Below are 20,404 nucleotides of genomic sequence, written 5' to 3' on the forward strand. Positions count from 1 at the left end.
AAATGTGGTGTTGGTGAAGAATATTGAATATACCATGGACTGCCAAAAGAATGAACAAATCTGTCTTGGAAGAAGTACAACCAGAATGCTCCTTAGAAGGAAGGATGGCGAGACTACGTCTTACATCTTTGGACATGTCGTCAGGAGGGATCAGTCCCTGGAGAAGGACATCGTGCTTGGTAAAGTAGAGGGTCAGTAAAAAAGAGGAAGACCCTCAACAAGATAGACTGACACAGTGGCTGCAACAATGAGTTCGAGCATAACAACGATGATTGTGAGCATAGTGCAGGACCGGGCAGTGTTTCATTCTGTAGTACATAGGGTCGCTATGAGTTGGAACCGACTCTAGGGCACCTAACAACAACGACAACAACACTACTATCTAACACTTCCTATTTGGTTTCTATATGCTAGGTACTAAGTGTTTTCAGTTCATTATCTCACTTATTTCTCCTTAAACTCCTTGGAGGAAGCTATTACTACTATCCTATTTTACAGATGGGAAAAGGGAGACACAGAGAAGTTAGGTAACTTATCCAAGATCCACAGTGCTAGAGGCAGGATTTGAACCCAGGTCTCTCTGAAGCCAAAGTCCATATGCTTTACCTCTAATCTAAATACCTCCAAATAGGTAACATCATTTTAAAAATCATTAGGTACAATACACATGTAAATTGTAGTGGATATGTAAGTACAATAAGCACCATGAGAGAATCAGCCTGCAGTCTAGTTATACAGAACAATAATGTGAGAGCCCAGATCAGCTTGCCAAGTATTCCCTAGAGCTTCCTCTGCTCAAAGCTTCATGATAACCTGGTGTCTGCAGGCTTGGACTTATCCCACGGGAGGGAACACAGTGACCTTAGTAAGAAAGTCAACGCTCAAACCTAGGGCTTCTGTCTTAAGACCAGGGTTCTTTTTGCCAAGTAAAAACAATATCCAGGAAAACAAAAGAATCTTGTTCCATCTCCTTCCAGTTTCATGCAAATCTCAGCCACAGCAAAGGAAAATGCTGGGCACTATGTAGAGCAGCCACACTATGTAGAGAGTGTGGATCAGAGGAAAGTGATCTAACTCTTCGTTGCACTCTTTCCTGCTCCTTGATCAGGAGGACTTAGCCCAGTGTCATGGATTGAATAGTGTTCCCAAAAAATGTGTGTCAACTTGACTAGGCCATGATTCCCAGTATTGTGCGATTGTCCTCCATTTTGTGATCTAATTTTCCTATGTGTTGCAAATCCTAAATCTCTGCTTGTGGTTAATGGGGCAAGATTAGGTTATATTGAAGAGGATTAGGGTGAGATGTGACACTCTTACTCAGGTAAGGGAGGTTTTCCTGGAGTGTGGCCTGCATCACCTTTTATTTTACAAGAGATAAAAGGAGAGAGAAGCAAGCAGAGAGATAGGTAACCTCATACCACCAAGAAAGAAGTGCTGGGAGCAGAGCATGTCCTTTGGACCTGGGGTCCCTGTGCTGAGAAACTCCCAGACTAGGGGAAGATTGATGACAAGGACCTTCCCCCAGAACTGACAGAGAGAGAAAGCCTTCCCCTAGAGCCGGCACTCTGAATTCGGACTTCTAGCCTTCTAAACTGTGAAAGAATAAACTTCTGTTTGTTAAAGCTATCCACTTGTGGTATTTCTGTTATAGCAGCACTAGATAACTAAGACACCTAGCATTTGCAGCTCCCACATCCCTAATCAATGGTGACTGACTTAGAAACATTGCCAGCAAGAAAGGGACAATCAAAAGAGACACTAGGTTTGGAAAATGCACCAAGCTTTCCAAGACCCTGCCCTGTTCAATCACACATTCACTTCCCACAGTCCAAGAAGAAGAAAAGAGAACATCCCCAAGGAGTTGTTCTCCTCTGCACTCACCTGTTCAAGAAGGCATTGCCAAAGGCATTGAGTTTCCTGAAGGGTTTCTTAGGATCCACTACCAGAGCGTTTCCAGGGATGATCCCTTCCATGTCTCCCTGCATCACTGCAATGAAGGAGTCAGTGGTCGGCTCAGGCCCAATTCTCATGCCTGGGAAATCCTGTTCCATCAGGTACCTGGTAATAGGGAGCACAGTCATAATGCAGGATTCTGTTCTTAAAGCAATACTCCATGTCTACTCTAAGGCAGACAACAATGAGAATCATAGGAAAGGCAGATCAAGAGTGATGAGATTTCATAGCAAGGAGAGATGACTGCCAGACAGGGAATCCAAAGGACTTTGTAAAGGAGATGGACCTTTAGCTGAACTTAAAATATTAAACCTGTTTTATCTTCGTCCTTATGTTTTTCCCTCCCCAAATCAGTTTTAAAAAAAGCAAGGTTTTGGCTCAAAATTAAAGCATGGGTTGAAAGTGATTCCTAAATGGAGTTTGCGGACTTCATAACTAAAGGCAGCCTGCTGAAGTCCCCGCACAAAGGCATTGTTAGACTTATACCATAGTCTCTGCTGGCTTTTCAAAGCTCGTTATTTATCTGGTTTGTTATATAATATAAAAATAGCTTGTACATAATATAAAATACAAACAATGTAAAAGAGGACACTATGAAAACTGGATCTGCATCCCATTCAAGATTTCTGGTTCCTTCTCCAGTGTCTATATTCTGTACCCTGTATCCTTCTTGAACTCTTCCATACATACATCTACTATGTATTATATATACATAATCATATATTCACACACACACACACACACATACAGTCCCCAGGTGGCACAAAAAGTTAAGTGCTCAACTGCTAGACGAAGGGTTGGTGGTTCGAACCCGCTCATAGGCTCCTTGAAAGACAGGCCTGGAGGTCTACCTCCAAAAGGTCACAGCCTTGAAAACCCAATGGAGCAGTTCTACTCTGCACACATGGCGTTGTTATGAGTCAGAATCGACTCAATAGCAACTAACAACAACTATATATATGTAAAATCTTATTTTTTAAACATAGAAGCAGATTGCACACTTTTCTTTTTATACTTAACATATTTGGAAGACACCAGCACATATCTACTTCATTCCTTTTCATAACCATGTAGAATCCCATTATGTGAATTATTACAAGTCATTTTGGTGAAAATTTTATTGGTAATTTTTAACAATTTCCATTGCCTAGATAGGAAAAAAAAAATGGTGGTAGGGAAGTTTATACATTATCTCAACCAGAGAGGTGAAGAAGAGGAAGAGATTTTGTTTATTTTTATGGACTCGAATTGAAAGGGTGCAGATGAATTTTAACATGCCCTCATCCTGACCCTTAGTGTCAGCCAGGAGGTGGCAGAAGATCCAAGATCTAGTCCCAGACTTGTCACTCATGGTGTGACTTCAGGTAAGTCCCCTCCCCTCTCTGGGCCTCATCTTCTGTTCAGTTAGGAGATGACAAGACCTCTAGAGTACCTTCAATTCCAGAAGTCTATGTTCCCTGACCCACTGCAAAAGGGATCCATTTCTGGATGGTGCCCAGTCTGCAGTTACTCATACTCATAACACTCCTGCCCAATCTACTGTCACCCCTGAGAGGGCAGGAGGAATCATGAGCTGACAGCTCACCTGCTTCCAGCTCCTGATCTGAGGTAGCAGGTGCTTATCTTTGCTCTTCTCCAGACCTGGACAGTGAGAACCCAAGACCACCTGCCCCTCTCCCAGCATGAACTCCACAGTCCCCTTTAGAAGCCAAGAGTGAAGGCACATGGTGAGGCAAGGAATGAAGAAAACAGCTTCTAAGGACAACTGAGACATTTAGGAGCTCAGAACAGCTTTGAGCCCCAAAAGCATGAAACTGGGGTGAGGGAAAGAGCCCAGAACTGCCTTGGGTTGGGGTTGGCCAGAGAAGAGTTCCAGGGGCATATTCCAGGACCTCAGTGGACAAAGGACCTAGGGGACACTGCCCTCACAGATGCATGGAGTGAGTGTTCACTGAGCACTGAGAACCTTTCTCCTTCATTAAAACCTTGAGGGCCCATATTTGTCCTTGGAGGGAAAAATCAAGGAGTCCTCAGGAGAGCACGTATGAGGTCAGAAACTGTCAAGCTGAGAAAGGAACTTGCAGATCTCCTGGACAAGTAGTCCTCAGTCCTGGCTGAACAGATGAGCCACCTGCAGAGCTCTGGCTAACGGCGCATAGGCCCTACCCAGAAGTTCTGACCCAGTTGGTCTGAGGTGGGACCCTGGAAACTGGAACTTTTTAGAAGCTCCCAGTTGATTCTCAAGTGAAGCTATAGTTTGAGACCACTGCTCTAGGCCAACCCTTTTTGTGTTACAGTTAGTAATCACTGACAATCAGTAGCAATTCTACATGCCAGATATTTTACTAAACACTTTGACAGCATCATTTCCTCACTGGATAGCTACTGAGGAAACTCAGGCTTAGAAGGGTTAAGTGACTTTCTTAAAAATAAACAGCTAGTAGTATAACCAGAATCCAAACCTGCATCTAACTCGAAATCCTGTCCTCTTAAACTGTCATCTACCCTGAGGAAAATCACCACCAAGACAGAGCTGGTCAAGTCCTTACAAGACCATCAGTGCAGAGCTAGGACCAGAGGCCATGTGTCCAGGGCCTAAACCAGAGCTCTCTGCCCACTCTCTGCCTCCCCTGGTGGTCCTGGAGCAGTGGTTCCGGCTAACAGGGGTGGTGGCCAGGGGGACTCCCTGGGACTTCCTCCGCCTCATCCATATCCCACTGTGCCTTCGGGAAGCTATCTCAGCTGTTAATTTACTTCTTCAACAGCAGTTTAAGTTAGGTTGCTAAGGGCTCCCTCCCTTAGGAGCCCACAGAGTAGCTGCTGCTGCCTGCTGCCTCGTAGGGAGGAAGCTGCCACACAGTGCAGTAATGAGGCAGACACGGTGTTGATCTGCTCAAAGCACAGAGTACTGCTGCCCAGGAGGACACAGCAGCCATGGATTACCTCATTTCATCTTCACGGGAACTCTGATGTGAGTACTACGATCCTCATCATAAAATGGGCATAATAAGAAAACCTACCTCATAGGGTATTCTAAGGATTACATTAGTTACAGACATCAAACACTTAAGACAGAATCTGGCACCTAGATAATCAATCCATTTTACAGAAGAGAAAACCAAGGCTAAACAATCTGACCCAGGTTATGCAATCAGTAAGCAGCAGAGCTAAAATCTGAGCCCAGCACCTGGATTTGAGAATCCATGCTCTTGACTGGCACATTCACTGTATCCTTCTCTGACTTGGGTCTCCCCTTTGCCAGAAAATGCATCCACCACTAGGGATAGGCCAAAAGGGCTGACCCCCACATGGGACTAGAAAAAGGAGTAAGACAAGAAGGCCACAAAGACATGGTTTGACAGGAGACTGGCTAGGAGCTGGGCCTTTGGGGCTTTGGGGCTCACAAACCCAGGAATGCACCCATCTCCATAAACATCAGCCATTCTGTTCACAGATCAGCTTCATTGAGTGGGATGTGGCACACAAAAGCCATTGCTATCAGGTGACCACAGCAGGCTCCAGGTCTGTTGGCTCTAAAAGGAGATTCTGGGGACTTAAAAACAGTAGGGCCGGATTTCCCTAGGATGCAAGTTTTTCTGAGAATAGGTGCCGTGATTTGGGAGACCCCCATCCATTCTTGCCTCTGCACCGGGAACGCCTGACCCAACGAGTACTTGGGTAAGAAGCCCTAAGCAGGGCCCTGCAGACAGTATGCAAGTGTGGATTCTGCAGCCAGAGGGGGACCACGAAAAGCTCCAGGGATCACTGAAATAGAGGTTGGAAAGAAACAATTCTGAGGCCACCTCGAGAATGCATAGCCTAAACCGGGCCAAACAACAGTGATGAAGTGTCTTCCTTACACTGGCATCTCAAATTCCATCCCTGAGAGAGAGACATACATGGTGTACTTCACAGATGTACAAAGGCGGACTCTTCCTAGCTTAACAGGAGAGTTACAGAGCTGCAGTGGGAGTGGTCCAAGCAAGAGCTTGAGGCTGGGACTGCTGTCCTGCCCTCTCAGCCAAACCCACATGACCCCAAAACTTGCTGATAAACATGGGTCTGAAGACACTGTCTAACCGAGGCAACCAGTGAGTTCAGGGAGCACAGTTGGGCCAAGCAGACAACCCTGGGCTGGGTAAATTCTCAGGGACATTTGGCCATGGCTTGCAGCACCAGCTGCCCCTGTAACAAAGTTACCACTGTGTCCACAAAGGAAAACCTATTGAGGAATTGCATACACTGTCTCTTTACGGGGTGTGATAAAAATCACCTGTATTGCCAGGCAAAAACATTCCCACAGCAGTATAAAAAAAGAAAAGCTTATTCAAGCCTGGATGGGGACAGCTAAGATGGGGCAGCACAAGAATAAGGAGGGGCAGGGCGGCCTGAGCATCCACGGTGAGGCAGGTGCTGTTCTGGGACCTTTACCTGTATTACTCCACGTAATCAGCTCTGCAAACTCTGCAGGATGGCTGCATTATTTCAGTTTTGCCATTCAGTAAATTGAGGTATAGACTGCACAAGTTCAGGGTCAAATTAAAATATTTCGAGGTCTTTTGGAGTACACCCCTCCTCTGCTAAACAATGTTAAATAAATACACACTAAAGCATAAAATAGGTATAAGCAAGTCCAACATAATTTGGATTTTTCCCATGAGGACTGCATTTTTTCATATTTTTCTTAAGTAAAGATTTCATAACATTTTCCTCATTTTTTTGTGCCCTGCTTAGCTGGCAATCTAAGCATGTGCCCTGCTTTACTGGTGATCTAAGTACCCAGTGTAAGGCAGGGAACCAATAATCCTAACCCAGTCTGCCTCAAACCACCCCCACCCAACTAGCCAACGGTGGAGCTCTGACCTCTGGCTGGGGTCCACAAACAGTGCTGCCCAAGACTTTGGGCTGGGCTAGGTGCTGAGGCTTGGTTGGGGAATATAGCAGATATGACCTTGGATAAGTCACCCAACAGCACATTGCCTTTGTATCCCTGGTTTATTAAATAGAGATAATACTTGGTTTCTAATGACCTCAGAGGGATAGGGTGACATTTTTGAGACAATGTACAAGAGTTTTCGAAAAGCAACGGTTACACCAGATGTTTGCCCATATTGGCGCAGACAATTAGAGAAAATGAACACCTCATTGTTACCTGTAAGTACTCAGCACATTTCTATTTAGCCTCCAAAACCCAGCTCAAACGCCTCTTTTTGTTCCCCTGTATTTTTTTTTAATGACAACATATAGGGGGGATGATTGAGGATTGTGGGTAAATCTTTTTTTATTGGTGTAAAAATATATATAACACAACATTTGACAATTCAACATTTATCAGGTGTACAATTTAGTGTTAACAATTACATTAATTATGTCATTCAACTATTATCCTTAATACCAAATTTCCTATCACCATAAACAGAAACTCACTGCTTCTCCAAAAGTGGCTCCCCCTCTCTCCCTTCCTCCAGCCCCTGGTAACCACTAATAAACTTTGATCTCTTACAGTTGCCTATCCTTGTCACTTCATATAAGTGAGATCATACAATATTTGTCCTTTTGTGATTGACCTAGTTCACACAGCATAATGTTTTCAAGGTGTATTCATGTTGCAGCATTTATCAGGATTTCATTTCTTTTTAGGGCTGAGTAGTATTCCATAGTATATATGCACCATATTTTGTTTATCCATTCATATGCTGATAGACAGCTTTTGGCTACTGTGAATAGTGCTGCAATGAACATTGGTATATATGTGTCTGTTTGCATTGATGTTTTCAAGTCCTTTGGGTTTATATGTAGGAATGGAATTTCGGGGTCACAGAGCAGTTCTATGTTTAATTTTCTGAGGAACTGCCAAATGGTTTTCATAACAGTTGTACCATTTTGCATTTGAATTGTGGATAAATCTTTGACAGTAAAGAACAAAGCTGAGTCTCAGGAAACTGTCAAATACCTCTTCGTGAAGCCTTACCTAACCCATTCCCACCTCACCTCAAACCAGTTGTACTCATAGTCTTCCCTAAAAATTTCATAACTCTTAATTTGAATAATTTCTAGTACACTGTAAAGGCACACACATGTCACTTTCTGACTTATATTATAGCTATTCATATCTCTGTATCATTGGGTAAGTCAGTCTCTCTAAGCCTCAGGCACTTCAGCTTTACAACTGAATCAAGATAATAATACTTTGCTTGCCGGCCTCACAGGGCATTAAGGAGACTATAAAGTACCCCACAGTCACAAAGTGGGGTAGTAGATAGGAGCCTTTCATTGGCCAAGTTGAGGTATGAGTTGGCTCTGTGTTCCCCAGAGCAGCCACCATTATCCCTGGCACTCAGCCTTGGTTTAGGGAGTTCAGGGATGAAGTGATTCTAGCACTAAAGAGAATCTAGTGAATAGATTTTCAAGCCTTCTGCTAGCCTCCCCTTGCCTGACCCCACCCTGAGACAGGGTCGGACTGCCCAGTCCACTACCCAGCACTGTCTGCAGAGGTCAGCTTCATGCTCCTTTTTCAGCCCTCTGACATATAAAGGGGCAAGATCCCCCTCCTTACACATACCTCTCTTTGCCCTTCATTCTGACCATGGGCAGTGCCAAAGACGGGCTTCCTCCCACGCTCCTGAGGGTCAGCCTCTAAGCCTTATGTTAGAGAATCAAGCTAGAAAGAGGAAAGGGAATGCTAAAGCCCCAAGCACAGTGCCTGGAACATAATAGGTGCTAGACATTAGTTCTCTCCCCCTCCTAATCCTGAGAGGAACTCCGTGAGGTAGTTATTACTATTCACATATTATATATAAGCAAAGTGAAGTTCAGAAAGGTTAGGGATGTGACCACTTAAAGTGAGGTGATTCAACTTTGCTTAGATCTCACTGACAAGGTCTTTTGGCTGGTAAGTTGTGGGACCTGGACTCTGCTCACCTAGCCCATGTTCCTTCCATAGCCTTTTTCCTACTGGCAGTGGGAATGGGATGGAGATCTTTCTCCCATTAGCTGTTTTTTATGATGACCTCCAGACACCTGACTGTCAAGGCAGGTCCTAAGGTGGGCCTGAGGCAGGGGACACAGTTCCTCTGACCTAGGGCCTACTGCTCCTTTGAGTAACTCAGGCCTTGTGAGAGGTGAGTGGAGTTTTACTCAGCCCCACTTAGAGATCCAGCAGAGCAGGGCCCTGAGAGAAAAAAGATGCCCCCTGACCACAGAGGTGGACAAGGACCGAGGTGTTGCAGGGATTGTAGCTGGCAGGATAAACTCTGCAGAGATTAGTAGGTCTACCTGGAATAGTGTCCTTTTCCTCTGGCCCTCTGGCTTTCCAGAGAACCATCTTTCCCAGGGTGCTGATGCTGTAATGCCCAGTGTGGGGCCTGGAGTGAGGAATGTCAGGGTGGTGACGAGAGATGGTGCAGCCACAGGGAAATGCTGAGTCACCACTGGGTAGGATGCAAAGAGCCCCTGATGAAGTGGGGGCAATTGAAAGGTGCCAGCTAAATAGCCCTGATGGGTAGAGCATCCCCTTTCCCCCTTTTCCCTGCTCCGCCCCCCCCCCCAAGTAGTCTCATCATGCACTTCAGAGCTTAAGTCATACTATAAAAGGTCCATGCAACCCTCCAGACCAGCCCAGACCTTGCTATGGAGACTCAGGTAGCTTAGCTCTGGCTACCATAGGCCCTATCCCAGCCCCTCCCTACCCTTCCCTGGGGCACTCTGCAGCAGTCAGCAAGGCCTCAGCTATGGTCCATGGCATGAGAATACTCATGCTTTCCTCAACATCTGGGGCAGTCAGCTGTTCAGCTCTGCTACCTGCTGAATAGAGGGGCTATAGAGAGTGGGTAGCAAGGAGTCACCAGGAGGCCAAATGGTCCAAGGGAGGAGAGACTCGAGGCTGGATACCAGAGAGAAATAGTGAAGAGCGAAAAATAGCAGAGGCAGAAGGAAAAGTTGACAGGGCCAGGGGGACACAGAGCTACTGTACTCCAAAGAGGTGGCTCGTATTGGAAAGAGCAGCCCCCAGGCCAATTTATTGTTTATTTTATTACTCTGAGTTGCCAGGCCTTAGGCCAGGGAAGTTATTTCAGGCAGTGATCATAGCACATTAATTCATTATTAGAAGAACGTCCTTTTCTTACGCTCTTCCTGAGATGAAACAGACCTCATGGCAAGCACATATAACAGAAGGTGGATGGATACTCAGGAGGCCAAGGGACAGGGCAGAGAAGAGGCAAGTCTGTGTTTCTGATGGAAAGGCCCTCACAGGTTCAAGCCAAGGTCCAAGATGAGAATCACTGCACTCAAGACAAGAAGCAGGATGGGAGAAGGGAGAGAGGCGACAGCCCTCTGAGATCTCAGCCTGGTGCAATTGACTGCCCCAGTGGAGCCTTGCTCACTTTAGGGAAAGGGGGTTGTCCCAACTTACCGTTTTGGAAAGCAACTGGAAAATATGACTCTTAATACAAAAAAACTCTGCATAACCTTTGCCCTAATAATTCCACTTCTGGAAATCTCTAAGAAAACAGTCCAATAAGTGGGAAAATACTATACACAGAGATGTACAGAGCGATCCTACAATAGCAATAAATAAGAAACAACCTAAAACATTCAAAAGTAGATTGATTAAATGAATAACTGCGTATACACATGATGAGATAACACGCAGCTGTTAAAAATAATGCTTACAAAGGTTTTCTAATTCCATGGGAAATGCTCATGCTATAAGTAAAAAACAAACAGAAAAAAAACAGCATACAAAACTATAAACCTGGCATGTTCTCAACTGTATTATAAAATAACTAAAAATACTAGGAAGATATATGTTGTTGTTGTTAGTTGCCGTTGAGTCGGTTCTGACTCATGGTGACCCCATGTGTGCAGAGAACTGCTCCACAGGATTTTCAAGGTTGTGACCTCTCAGAAGCAGTCTGCCAGGCCTGTCTTCTGAGAAGCCTCTGGGTAGGTTGAACTTCCAACCTTTCGGTTAGTAGCTCAGTGTTCAACCATTTGTGCCACTCAGGGACTCCTGGGAAGATATATAAATATATAGTGGTTTCCACTGAGTCATAGGATTATGGGTGATTTTTTCTTCCTCAAACTTATTCTTTTCTGTATTTTCCAATTTAAAAAAATAATAAAACAACTGTTCATTGCATTTAATCAGAAGGAAGAAAAACACATAATTTGTTTTTGGAGGGCTTCACCTCCTAACCTGTTGGGTAGTTCTCCCTCAAGGCAGCTTTTGAAACAACTGCTTAATTCAGTTACTGACATGAGTGGGGACCGAGCAGTCTTGTCAGAAAGAACAGGGATGTGCCTCTCCTGGCCTTCCTGTCTCCCTCAGATAAGGAATAATCAGTGGCAGCTTGACTCTGCCACTTTCATAGACACAGTTAACAGGCAGACACGACTCAGGCAAAGCCAGGAGAAACTGTCTCAGACAAAAAGCACTTAAACCTGCCTTGGGATCCCATCCCCAGCGACACTCCTTTCCTTGTCTTCCCTTGCATTCTGCAAACGTCTATTGGGAAACTCCTGTAGGTGAGACCCTGGGTTAGCCCCCAAAGATGATAAGCAGGACTGCTGCCTTATATGTGTTCATGTTATAGGGAGGAGAAGCACCAAAAACTATCCTCAGAGTTATAAGAAGGTATGTTCAGAGAGCCAGGGAAGGCTGTGCAAGGGTAGGAACAATCTGTAAACTGTCTGCACTTTCCGTGGGACATAATCCAGGCCAGACAGAAGACAGGGATTACAAAGGAAACATTGTATAGAGCCCCCCAAAAAACAAAAACAAAACCTGTTGCTGTTGAGTCGATTCCGAGTAGAACTGTCCCATAAGGTTTCCAAAGAGTGGCAGCTGGTGGATTCGAACTGCTAACCTTTCTGGTTAGCAGCCAAGCGCTCAACCACTGCACCACCAGTGCTCCTGTATAGGTGGCTCTGAATTGCCTTTGGCAGATATGGGTGTTTAATAATATAGGGGACATGGATTAGATCATGGATTAGTTCTCACCCTAATGTCCAAGAATAGTCCTTGTACTCCCAAAATTGTACGCAAATTTGGGATGCATGTGTATTTTTCTAAAGATAGCTTTCATCAGATTTTCAAAGGAGGTCCTGGCCAAAAAGTTAAGAACCAATGGATTCGATTAATCTGTAAGGGCCTTCACAGTTCTAACAATCCAAAATATCCGAAAGCCAACAGTCCCATTATCCCGCAGGTTCTCAGCCTTGTTTGAACTTCTTCAAAGTTGTTAAGCTCAAAGCTGTCCACTCCTCAAGAACAATCTTGATCTGGTTCTCTGTTCAGACATGACATCATAGCTGGTATATGTCCTACTCCCAAAAGGCTAGTGTTATAAGCTTAGCTTTAGAGAAAACTAGTACCTGGCCAGATCTTTAACTTTTCAGCTCTCCTCACAAAACAAAGCACAGTGCTTTGTATGTTGTAGGAGCTCAAATACTCAAATTTCAAAACCCCTGCTTTGAAACCTTTTGCAGAAGAGCACCTTGACTTTGGTGGGCCATTGAACCCCATCTCAACACAGAGAGCCACAAGCACTCAATAGTTTGGCAATAGCTGTAAATGAGACGAAGGAAAATGGCCTATCTTTGAAGCTTGTCTGGATTGAGAACTGGAGAGAAGTCCCTGTCTAAAAACAGGAAGGATTCTGATCACTCTGGCAGGAAATATACAGTCCTCTCTAAATGCAAGTGGACAATTGATCTTGGTGATCCTTCCAGCCCAAGGATTCTGTGATTCAGGGGAATGGATGACTCACTCTCAAAGTTACAGGCATTTAGCCAACCATCTCCTCACATGCATCTAGGACCTGCATGCCAGGTCTGTCTCCCACCCTGTTACATGGATTTGGACAATCCATCTAACCTTTCTATGCTTCAGTTATCTCACTTGCAAAGTCAAGGGGCTGGATGAGACAATTGCCAATAGCCCTTCTGCCTCTAAAGTCTTGAATATTATTATTGAACTATTAAGATCAAACAAGGGAAAAGAAAAAAGTATTCAGCCTCTGTTCAGTCTCTGATAGATACAAGTAGGAGCTCTGCCCCAGAGAAGGAAGATGATAAAAAAAAGGACAAGTGGCACCACCAGGCAGGGAGCCCTGCGTCCCCAGCCCACATACATTCTCAGGCCTTCTCCCATCAGAACTCCTCAGCTCTATCTGAAAAAGTCTCCATGTGAGTGGCTGAGCTCTTTCAAAGTCAAGGGAGGTCGTTGGGGCCCTGAAAGACATGTCCCTGGGGTGGAATGGAGCGCCACCAAAAAGTGAGGGTGAAAGCCACTTCTATTAGCACAGGTACTCCCAAGACCAGGAGCTCTGTCACTTGTGCCTACTGGACTTCAGTATCATCATCCATAAGATGGGGAGAATAGGGATGGCTCTGAACTTTATTTAACACTTCAAATTGACCACTGGAGCCAAGGGCTAAGTACAGTAGAGTGGCACGGGTTAAGATGAGGAGAGGGACCAGCAACGAAATTGTGGGGTAAGTTTTCACACAGGCACAAGGATTTCTTCAGATGCCTTAACTGAAGATTTTCCATTTGTCCCCAGGCAGGAGTGGGGCACCAGAAAACAGAGTGAACTGGGCTGCCGGGCTGGGTGAGGCTGCCGGTTCCCTGGGTCCGCTCACCTGATGAAGGTGGTCTTCCCAGTGGAGTACTGGCCCACGAGCAGGACCATGGGCTTGTTGTCGAAATCAGCATCCTCCAGGGCTGGCGAATGAAACTTGTGGAAGCGGTAATGTTCTTCCAGGGGCAGCAGCTTGCTCTTGTACAGTTTCTTGAGCCCCTCGCTCACAGTCTGGAAGACCTCGGGGTCCTTCCTCCGGCAGTCGTCGGTACTCAGCCAGCTGAACATCGCGGGCGCAGCTGGCCCCGAGCGCAGCCGCAGCAGAAAGGCGAGGAGTCCCCGCGTCCCGGCGCCCGTTGGCTCCTCCGGGAAGGTGCTGGGAGGCGCGCCGCCGGGTCAACGGAGCGCGCGCTCTCCCTCTTCTCCTGAGAAGCCCAGCCACTCTTCATCCAGGTTCCAAGACCTGAGGGAGGAAAAATAAACTGTACGGGGGAGGCACGTTGCAATTTTGGAAATTAAAACCAAACCTGCAATTAAACTGCCAGATGAGAGGGTCCCCGACTTCTCCCTCGCGTTCTCCTGCAGTTAAGGGATGGTTAGGCTCAGCTCCTGACGGGCTGAGGCGGTTCAGGGGAGGCGGCGGTGGAACGCAGTCAGTGGAAAGCTCAGCATTAGCAGTACCATCCCGCAGCCGAGGCGCAGGCTTAACTGCCAGCCGTGCAGGAAGCCGGTTGGCAGAGGAAGTCCCCGAGTACTGGCACTGCTGGGCCGGCCCAATGATCTCCGCGGGGAGAAGCTGAGCAGGGCGCCGCCATGTTTGTGGGTAGGCGCTCAGCTCAGGACTAGCGGCCGCTGCCTGGAAAGGGATGCTGAGTGCGGTGGGAAAGCTCTGGTATTTCAGTCCTGGCCTCTGGAGGTTTGATTTGGGAAGAGCGCCCCCTCAGGGACAGCTGTGAAGACAGATTAACCTAGTCATCACCCTTCCTACTTTTAAATAGCCTTTCTTTGAATTACCGAGTTGGATTCCTTAGGAAAACAGGCCCTCTGGTATTTGGGAATATTTTTCTTGGGGCATGGAAGTGATAGCAGGTGAGATAAAATAACCCAAACTGTGACTAAGGAACCTTCTTGCTATGTCTAAAGTGGAGTCAAAACTGTTCCCATTCATTCATTCCAATAAAGTAAAATAAAACTATCAAACGAGCAAAACCCCCACAAGTATTGAACAAATCAGTATTATGTAGCAGACACAGTTTTGGTCATTGTGGATACAAAGCTGATAACAAAGATGAGCACTGTACAGACCCTCCCCTCCAGGAGCTCCAGTCATGGTAGGCTTTTATGAGGAGATAAAAGCAGAGGACCATGGGATCACAAAGGAGGACTCATTACTTTTGTCTGGGTAATTTGAGGAAGATTTCACAGAAAGCATGACTGTGAGCTGGATTTTAAGTAACAAATCAACAGAGAATAAGGGAAGACATTCTAGGTTGAGTAAAGGGATTTGCAAAGGCATGGAGAGCATGAAAAGACTCAGTGTATTCGGGGCAGAGTAAACATAACTGGAGTGTAGGACTCATGAGGGTGGAAAGGAATGACTGAGACCAGGTGTGAAAAACTTGGATGTCAAGACAGGAACCTTATAGGGGAATGAGATACCAATAAAGATTTTATTACTTATAATCATTAACATTAAGTGCTCACCATATGCAGGGACTTGGGCTAAATTCTCAGCAAGCATTGCCTCATTTAATTTCACAGCATCTCTATAAGGCTAATAAAATAATAATCTCACAGTGTTGTACCAAGAGGGTGGGACTGGGAACAGTTGGCCTGCATATAGGCAAAAAAGCAGTAAATTGTCTGTAGAGAATTTAAAAGCAATAATAAAATCAACTAAAAGCCAATTTGCTTTTTATTAGCACTGTTCCAAACAGTGTCAGTGATGGCTCCCACTACGTTCCGTTCCACAGATGAGGAAACTGAGACATGGACGAATGAACCAGGAGGGGAATTATAAAAGTGACTTTTTTTGTTGTTGTTGTTGTTGTTATTTGTGCTTTAGGTGAAAGTTTACAGTTCAAGTTAATTTCTCTTAGAAAAGTTTATACACATATTGTTACGTGACGTTAGTTGTAATCCCTATAATGTGACAGCACACTTTTCCTTTCCACCCTGGGTTTCTTGTGTCCACTCAACCCGTACCCGTCCCCTCCTGCCTTCTCATCCTGCCTCTGGACAGGAGCGGCCCATTTGGTCTCCTGTATCTGATTGAACTAAAAAGCACATATACGTTTTATAGTCCAGTCTAATCTTTGTCTGAAGAGTGGGCTTTGAAAATAGTTTTAGTTCTAGGTTAACAGAGCATCCAGGGGCCATGGCTCAGTCAGACCACTAAGTCTGGTCATTTTACGTGAATTTGAGTTCTGCTCCATACTTTTCCCCACTCAGTCAGGGACTCTCTGTTGTGTTCCCTGTCAGGACAGTCATTGATGGTAGCTGGGCACCATCTAGTTCTTCTGGTCTCAGGCTGATGGAGTCTCTGGTTTATGTGGCCCTTTTGTCTCTTGGGCTAATATTTCCCAGGTGTCTTTGGTGTTCTACATTCTCCTTTGTTTCAAGTGGGTTGGGACCAATTGATGCATCTTAGATGACTGCTCCAAAGCTTTTAAGACCCCAGATGCCATTCACCAAAGTGGAATGCAGAACATTTTCTTAATAAACTTCGTTTTGCCAATTGACCTAGATGTCCCCCAAAGCCATGGTCTCCAGATCCCTGCCCCTGCTACACTGTCCCTCAAAGTGGTTGTATTCAGGAAACTTCTTAGCTTTTGGTTTAGTCTAGTGGTTCTGACTTCACCAGTATTGTGTGTTGTCCTTCACTTCACCTAAGATAATTCTTGTCTACTATCTAGTTAGTGAATTCCCCTCTCCCTCCCTTCCTACCCTCGTAACTATCAAAGAATGTTGTCTTCTGTGTTTAAACCTTTTCTTGAGCTCTTAACAATAATGATCTCATTTGATATTTGTCCTTTTGCAACTAATTTCACTCAGCATAACGCCTTCCAGATTCATCCATGTTATGAGATGTTTCAAGGATTCATCATTGTTCTTTATCGGTGCACAGTATTTCATTGTGTGAATATACCATAATTTGTTTATCCATTCGTCCATTGATGGGCACCTAGGTTGTTTCCATCTTTTCAATATTGTGAACAGTGCTGCAATGAACATGCATGTGCATATAGCTATTCACGTGACGGCTTTTATTTCTCTAGGATATATTCCTATGAGTGGGACTGCTGGATCATACGGTATTTCTATTTCTAGTTTTCTAAGGAAGTGTCATAGCATTTTCCAAAATGGTTGTATCATTTTTCATTCCCACCAGCAGTGCATAACAGTTCCAATCTCACTGCAGCCTCTCCAACATTTGTTATTTTCTGTTTTTTTTTTTTTTTTGATTAGTGCCAGTAATGCTGTGGTGAGATGGTATCTCACTGCGGTTTTGATTTGCATTTCTCTAATGGCTAGTGATCGTGAGAATTTCCTCATGTGTCTGTTAGCTGCTTGAATGTCTTCTTTGGTGAAGTGTCTGTTCATTTCCTTTGCCCATTTTTCAACTGGATTGTTTGTCTTTTTGTGGTAGAGGTGTTGGATTTTCATATAGATTTTAGAGATTAAACTTTGTCAGATTTGTCATAGCCAAAAATTTTTTCCCAGTCTGTAGGTTCTCTTTTTACTCTTTTAGAGAAGTCTTTTGATGAGTATAAGTGTTTGAGTTTTAGAAGATCCCACTTATCTTGCTTATCTTCTGGCATTTATGTGTTGTTAGTTATGGTTTGTATCCTGTTAATGTTGTGTATTAGAGTCTCTAGCATTGATCCTATATTTTCTTCTATGATCTTTATAGTTTTTGGTTTATTTAGGTCTTTGATCCATTTTGAATTAGTTTTTGTGTATGGTGTGAGGTATGGGTCCTATTTCATTTTTTTGCAGATGGACATCCAGTTTTGCTAGCACCATTTGTTAAAAAGACGGTATTTTCCCCCATTTGATGGACTTTGGGCCCTTGTCGAAGATCAGGTGATCGTAGGTGGATGGATTTACATCTGGGTTCTCAATTCTATTCATTGGTCGATGTATCTGTCATTGTACCAGTACCAGGCTGTTTCAACTACCGTAGCTATAATAGGTTCTGAGTCCTCCTACTTTATTCTTCTTCTTCAATAATGCTTTACTTATCCTGGGCCTCTTCCCTTTCCATATAAATTTAGTGATTGTTTTTTCCATCTCTTTAAAGAAAGTTGTTGGTATTCAGATCAGGATTGCATTGTATTTGTAGATTACTGTGGGTGAAATTGTCATTTTCACAATATTGAGTCTACCTATCCATGAGCATGGTATGTTTTTCCATTTATGTAAATCTCTTTTCGTTTCTTGCAGTAATGTTTTGTAGTTTTCTTTGTATAGGTCTTTTACATTCCTGTTAGATTTATTCTTAAGTATTTTATTTTTTTATGGGCTATTATAAACAGTATTGTTTTCGTGATTTCCTTTTTGAAGTTCTCTTTGTTGGTGCATAGGAATCCAATGGATTTTGTATGTTTGCCCTGTATCCTGCTACTCTGCTGAAACTTTCTATTAGTTCCGGTAGTTTTCTTGTGGAGTCTTTTGAGTTTTCTATGTATAGTGTCATATCATCTGCAAATAGGGACAGTTTTACTTTTTCATTACCAATTTGGATGCCCTTTATTTCTTTTTCTTGCCTTATCGCTCTCGCTAGGACTTGCAGCACAATGTTAAATAGGAGTGGTGATAAAGGACATCCTTGTCTTGTTGGTGTTCTCAAGGGGAATGTTTTCAGACTGGCTCCGGTAATGTCATGGACTGAGTTGTGTCTCCAAAAAAATATCCGTCAGCTTGGCTGGGTCATGATTCCCAATGTTGTATGATTGTGTTATCTGATGTGATTTGCTTATGTGTTGTAAACTCTATCACTATGATGAGATTATATGTGATCTCCTTATGTGCCACAAATTCTATCACTGTGATGAGGTTATACTGATGAGGTTGACAAGATTAGATAGTGTCTTAATGCAATCTCTTTTGAGATACAAGAGAGAGTAGCGAGCAGAGTCACATGGGAACCTCATACCACCAGAGGGCAGTGCTGAGAGCAGAGCGCGTCCCTGAGGTTCCTGCACTGAGATGCTCCCTGACCAAGGAAGGACTGATGGCGGGGACCTTCCTCCAGAGCTGACAGAGAGAGAGAGAAAGACTTCTCCTGGAGCTGATGCCCTGAATTTGGACTTGTAGCCTACTGGACTGTGAGAGAATAAACTTCTTTTGTTAAAACCATCCACTTGTGGTATTTCTGTTGGAGCAGCACTAGATGACTAAGACAGGTAAGAATGATGTTGGCTGTTGGTTTTGTATAGATGCTCTTTATTATGTTGATGAATTTCCCTTCTATACCTATTTTATTGAGAGTTTTATCAGAAATGGGTGTTGGACTTTGTCGAATGCCTTGTCTGTGTCGATTGAGATGATCATGTGATTCTTTTCTTATATTTCGTTTATGTGGTGGATTATTTTGATTGATTTTCTAATGATGAACCACCCTTGTATACCTGGTATGAATCCTACTTGGTTGTGATGTATTATTTTTTGATATGATGTTGAATTGTATTGGCTAGAATTTTGTTGAGAATTTTTGCATCTATATTCATGAGAGATATTGGTCTGTAATTTTCTCTTTTTGTGGTGACTGCTCTTTTTTGGATGTTGTTTGCTTGAAATATTTTTTTCCATCCTTTGAGTTTTAGTTTGTTTGTGCCTTTGAGTCTAAGGTGTGTCTCTTGTAGGCAGCATATAGACAGATCATATTTTTTAATCCGTTCTATCACTCTCTGTCTCTTTATTGGTGCATTTAGTCCATTTACATTCAGTGTAATTATTGATAAGTATGAGTTTAGTGCTGTCATTTTGATGTCCGTTTTTGTGTTGACAGTTTCTTTGTTCCACTTAATTTTCTGTGCTGGGTCGTTTTTCTTTATGTATTTTCTTTTCATCTTTTTCATTGTCATTGATTTCATATTTGCCGAGTCTTTGTCTTTCATCTTTTTCATACTGATGAGTAAATTTGTTAGTTTCCTTTGTGGTTACCTTAAAATTTACCTCTATTTTTCTAAGTTTAAATCAATCTTTTTATTTCTTGATATCGCCTTAACTTCTTCTCCATATGAAAGTTTTATGACTACATTTTTCTGTCCCTCTTTTTTGTTTTAATGTTGTCATTTTTTACATATAGATGTCTCTGTTTCCCTATTTTCAGTGTTTTAGCTTTGATTTATTTTTGTAACTTCTGGGTTGATATCTGGTTGCTCTGTCCTGTGTTCTAGTCTTGAGTCGTTATATGATGTTATTGATTTTCTAACCGGAGGACTCGCTTTAGTATTTCTTATAATTTTGGTTTGGTTTTTACAAATTCTCTAAACTTCTGTTTACTTGGAAATGCCCTAATTTCGCCATCATATTTGAGAGACAGTTTTGCTGGATATATAATTCTTGGCTGGCAATTTTTTTCCTTCAAGGCTTTATATATGGTTATTGCCTTCTTGCCTGCAAGGTTGCTACTGAGTAGTCCGAGCTTGATCTTATTGACTCTCCTTTGTAGATGACTTTTCATTTATCCTTGGCCACTCTTGAAATTCTCTCTTTATCTTTGGTTTTGGCAAGTTTGATTTTAATATGTCTTGTTGCTTTCTTTTGGGGTCTACCTTATGTGGGGTTCGATCAGCATCTTGGATAGATATCTTCTCATCTTTCATGATATCAGGGAAGTTTTCTGCCAACAAATCTTC

The 20,404-nt window shown here is 43.6% G+C and overlaps 1 protein-coding gene across 1 annotated transcript in view; it reads right to left on the reverse strand.

Moving 5' to 3' along the window:
- The window catches only part of EHD3 (EH domain containing 3), a 58,007-nt gene extending 44,181 nt beyond the window's left edge, over nucleotides 1-13,826 (reverse strand). The window contains exons 1-2 of the mRNA XM_004369584.2: nucleotides 13,600-13,826; nucleotides 1,882-2,058 (exon numbers count right to left, since the gene is read on the reverse strand). Of these exons, the coding sequence (XP_004369641.1) occupies nucleotides 1,882-2,058; nucleotides 13,600-13,826 (404 nt within the window). The remainder of the gene's footprint in view (nucleotides 1-1,881; nucleotides 2,059-13,599) is intronic.
- Nucleotides 13,827-20,404: the final 6,578 nt, after the last annotated feature.

This window comes from Trichechus manatus, unplaced genomic scaffold (assembly GCF_000243295.1).
Source record: "Trichechus manatus latirostris isolate Lorelei unplaced genomic scaffold, TriManLat1.0 scaffold00005, whole genome shotgun sequence".
Lineage (NCBI taxonomy): Eukaryota > Metazoa > Chordata > Mammalia > Sirenia > Trichechidae > Trichechus > Trichechus manatus.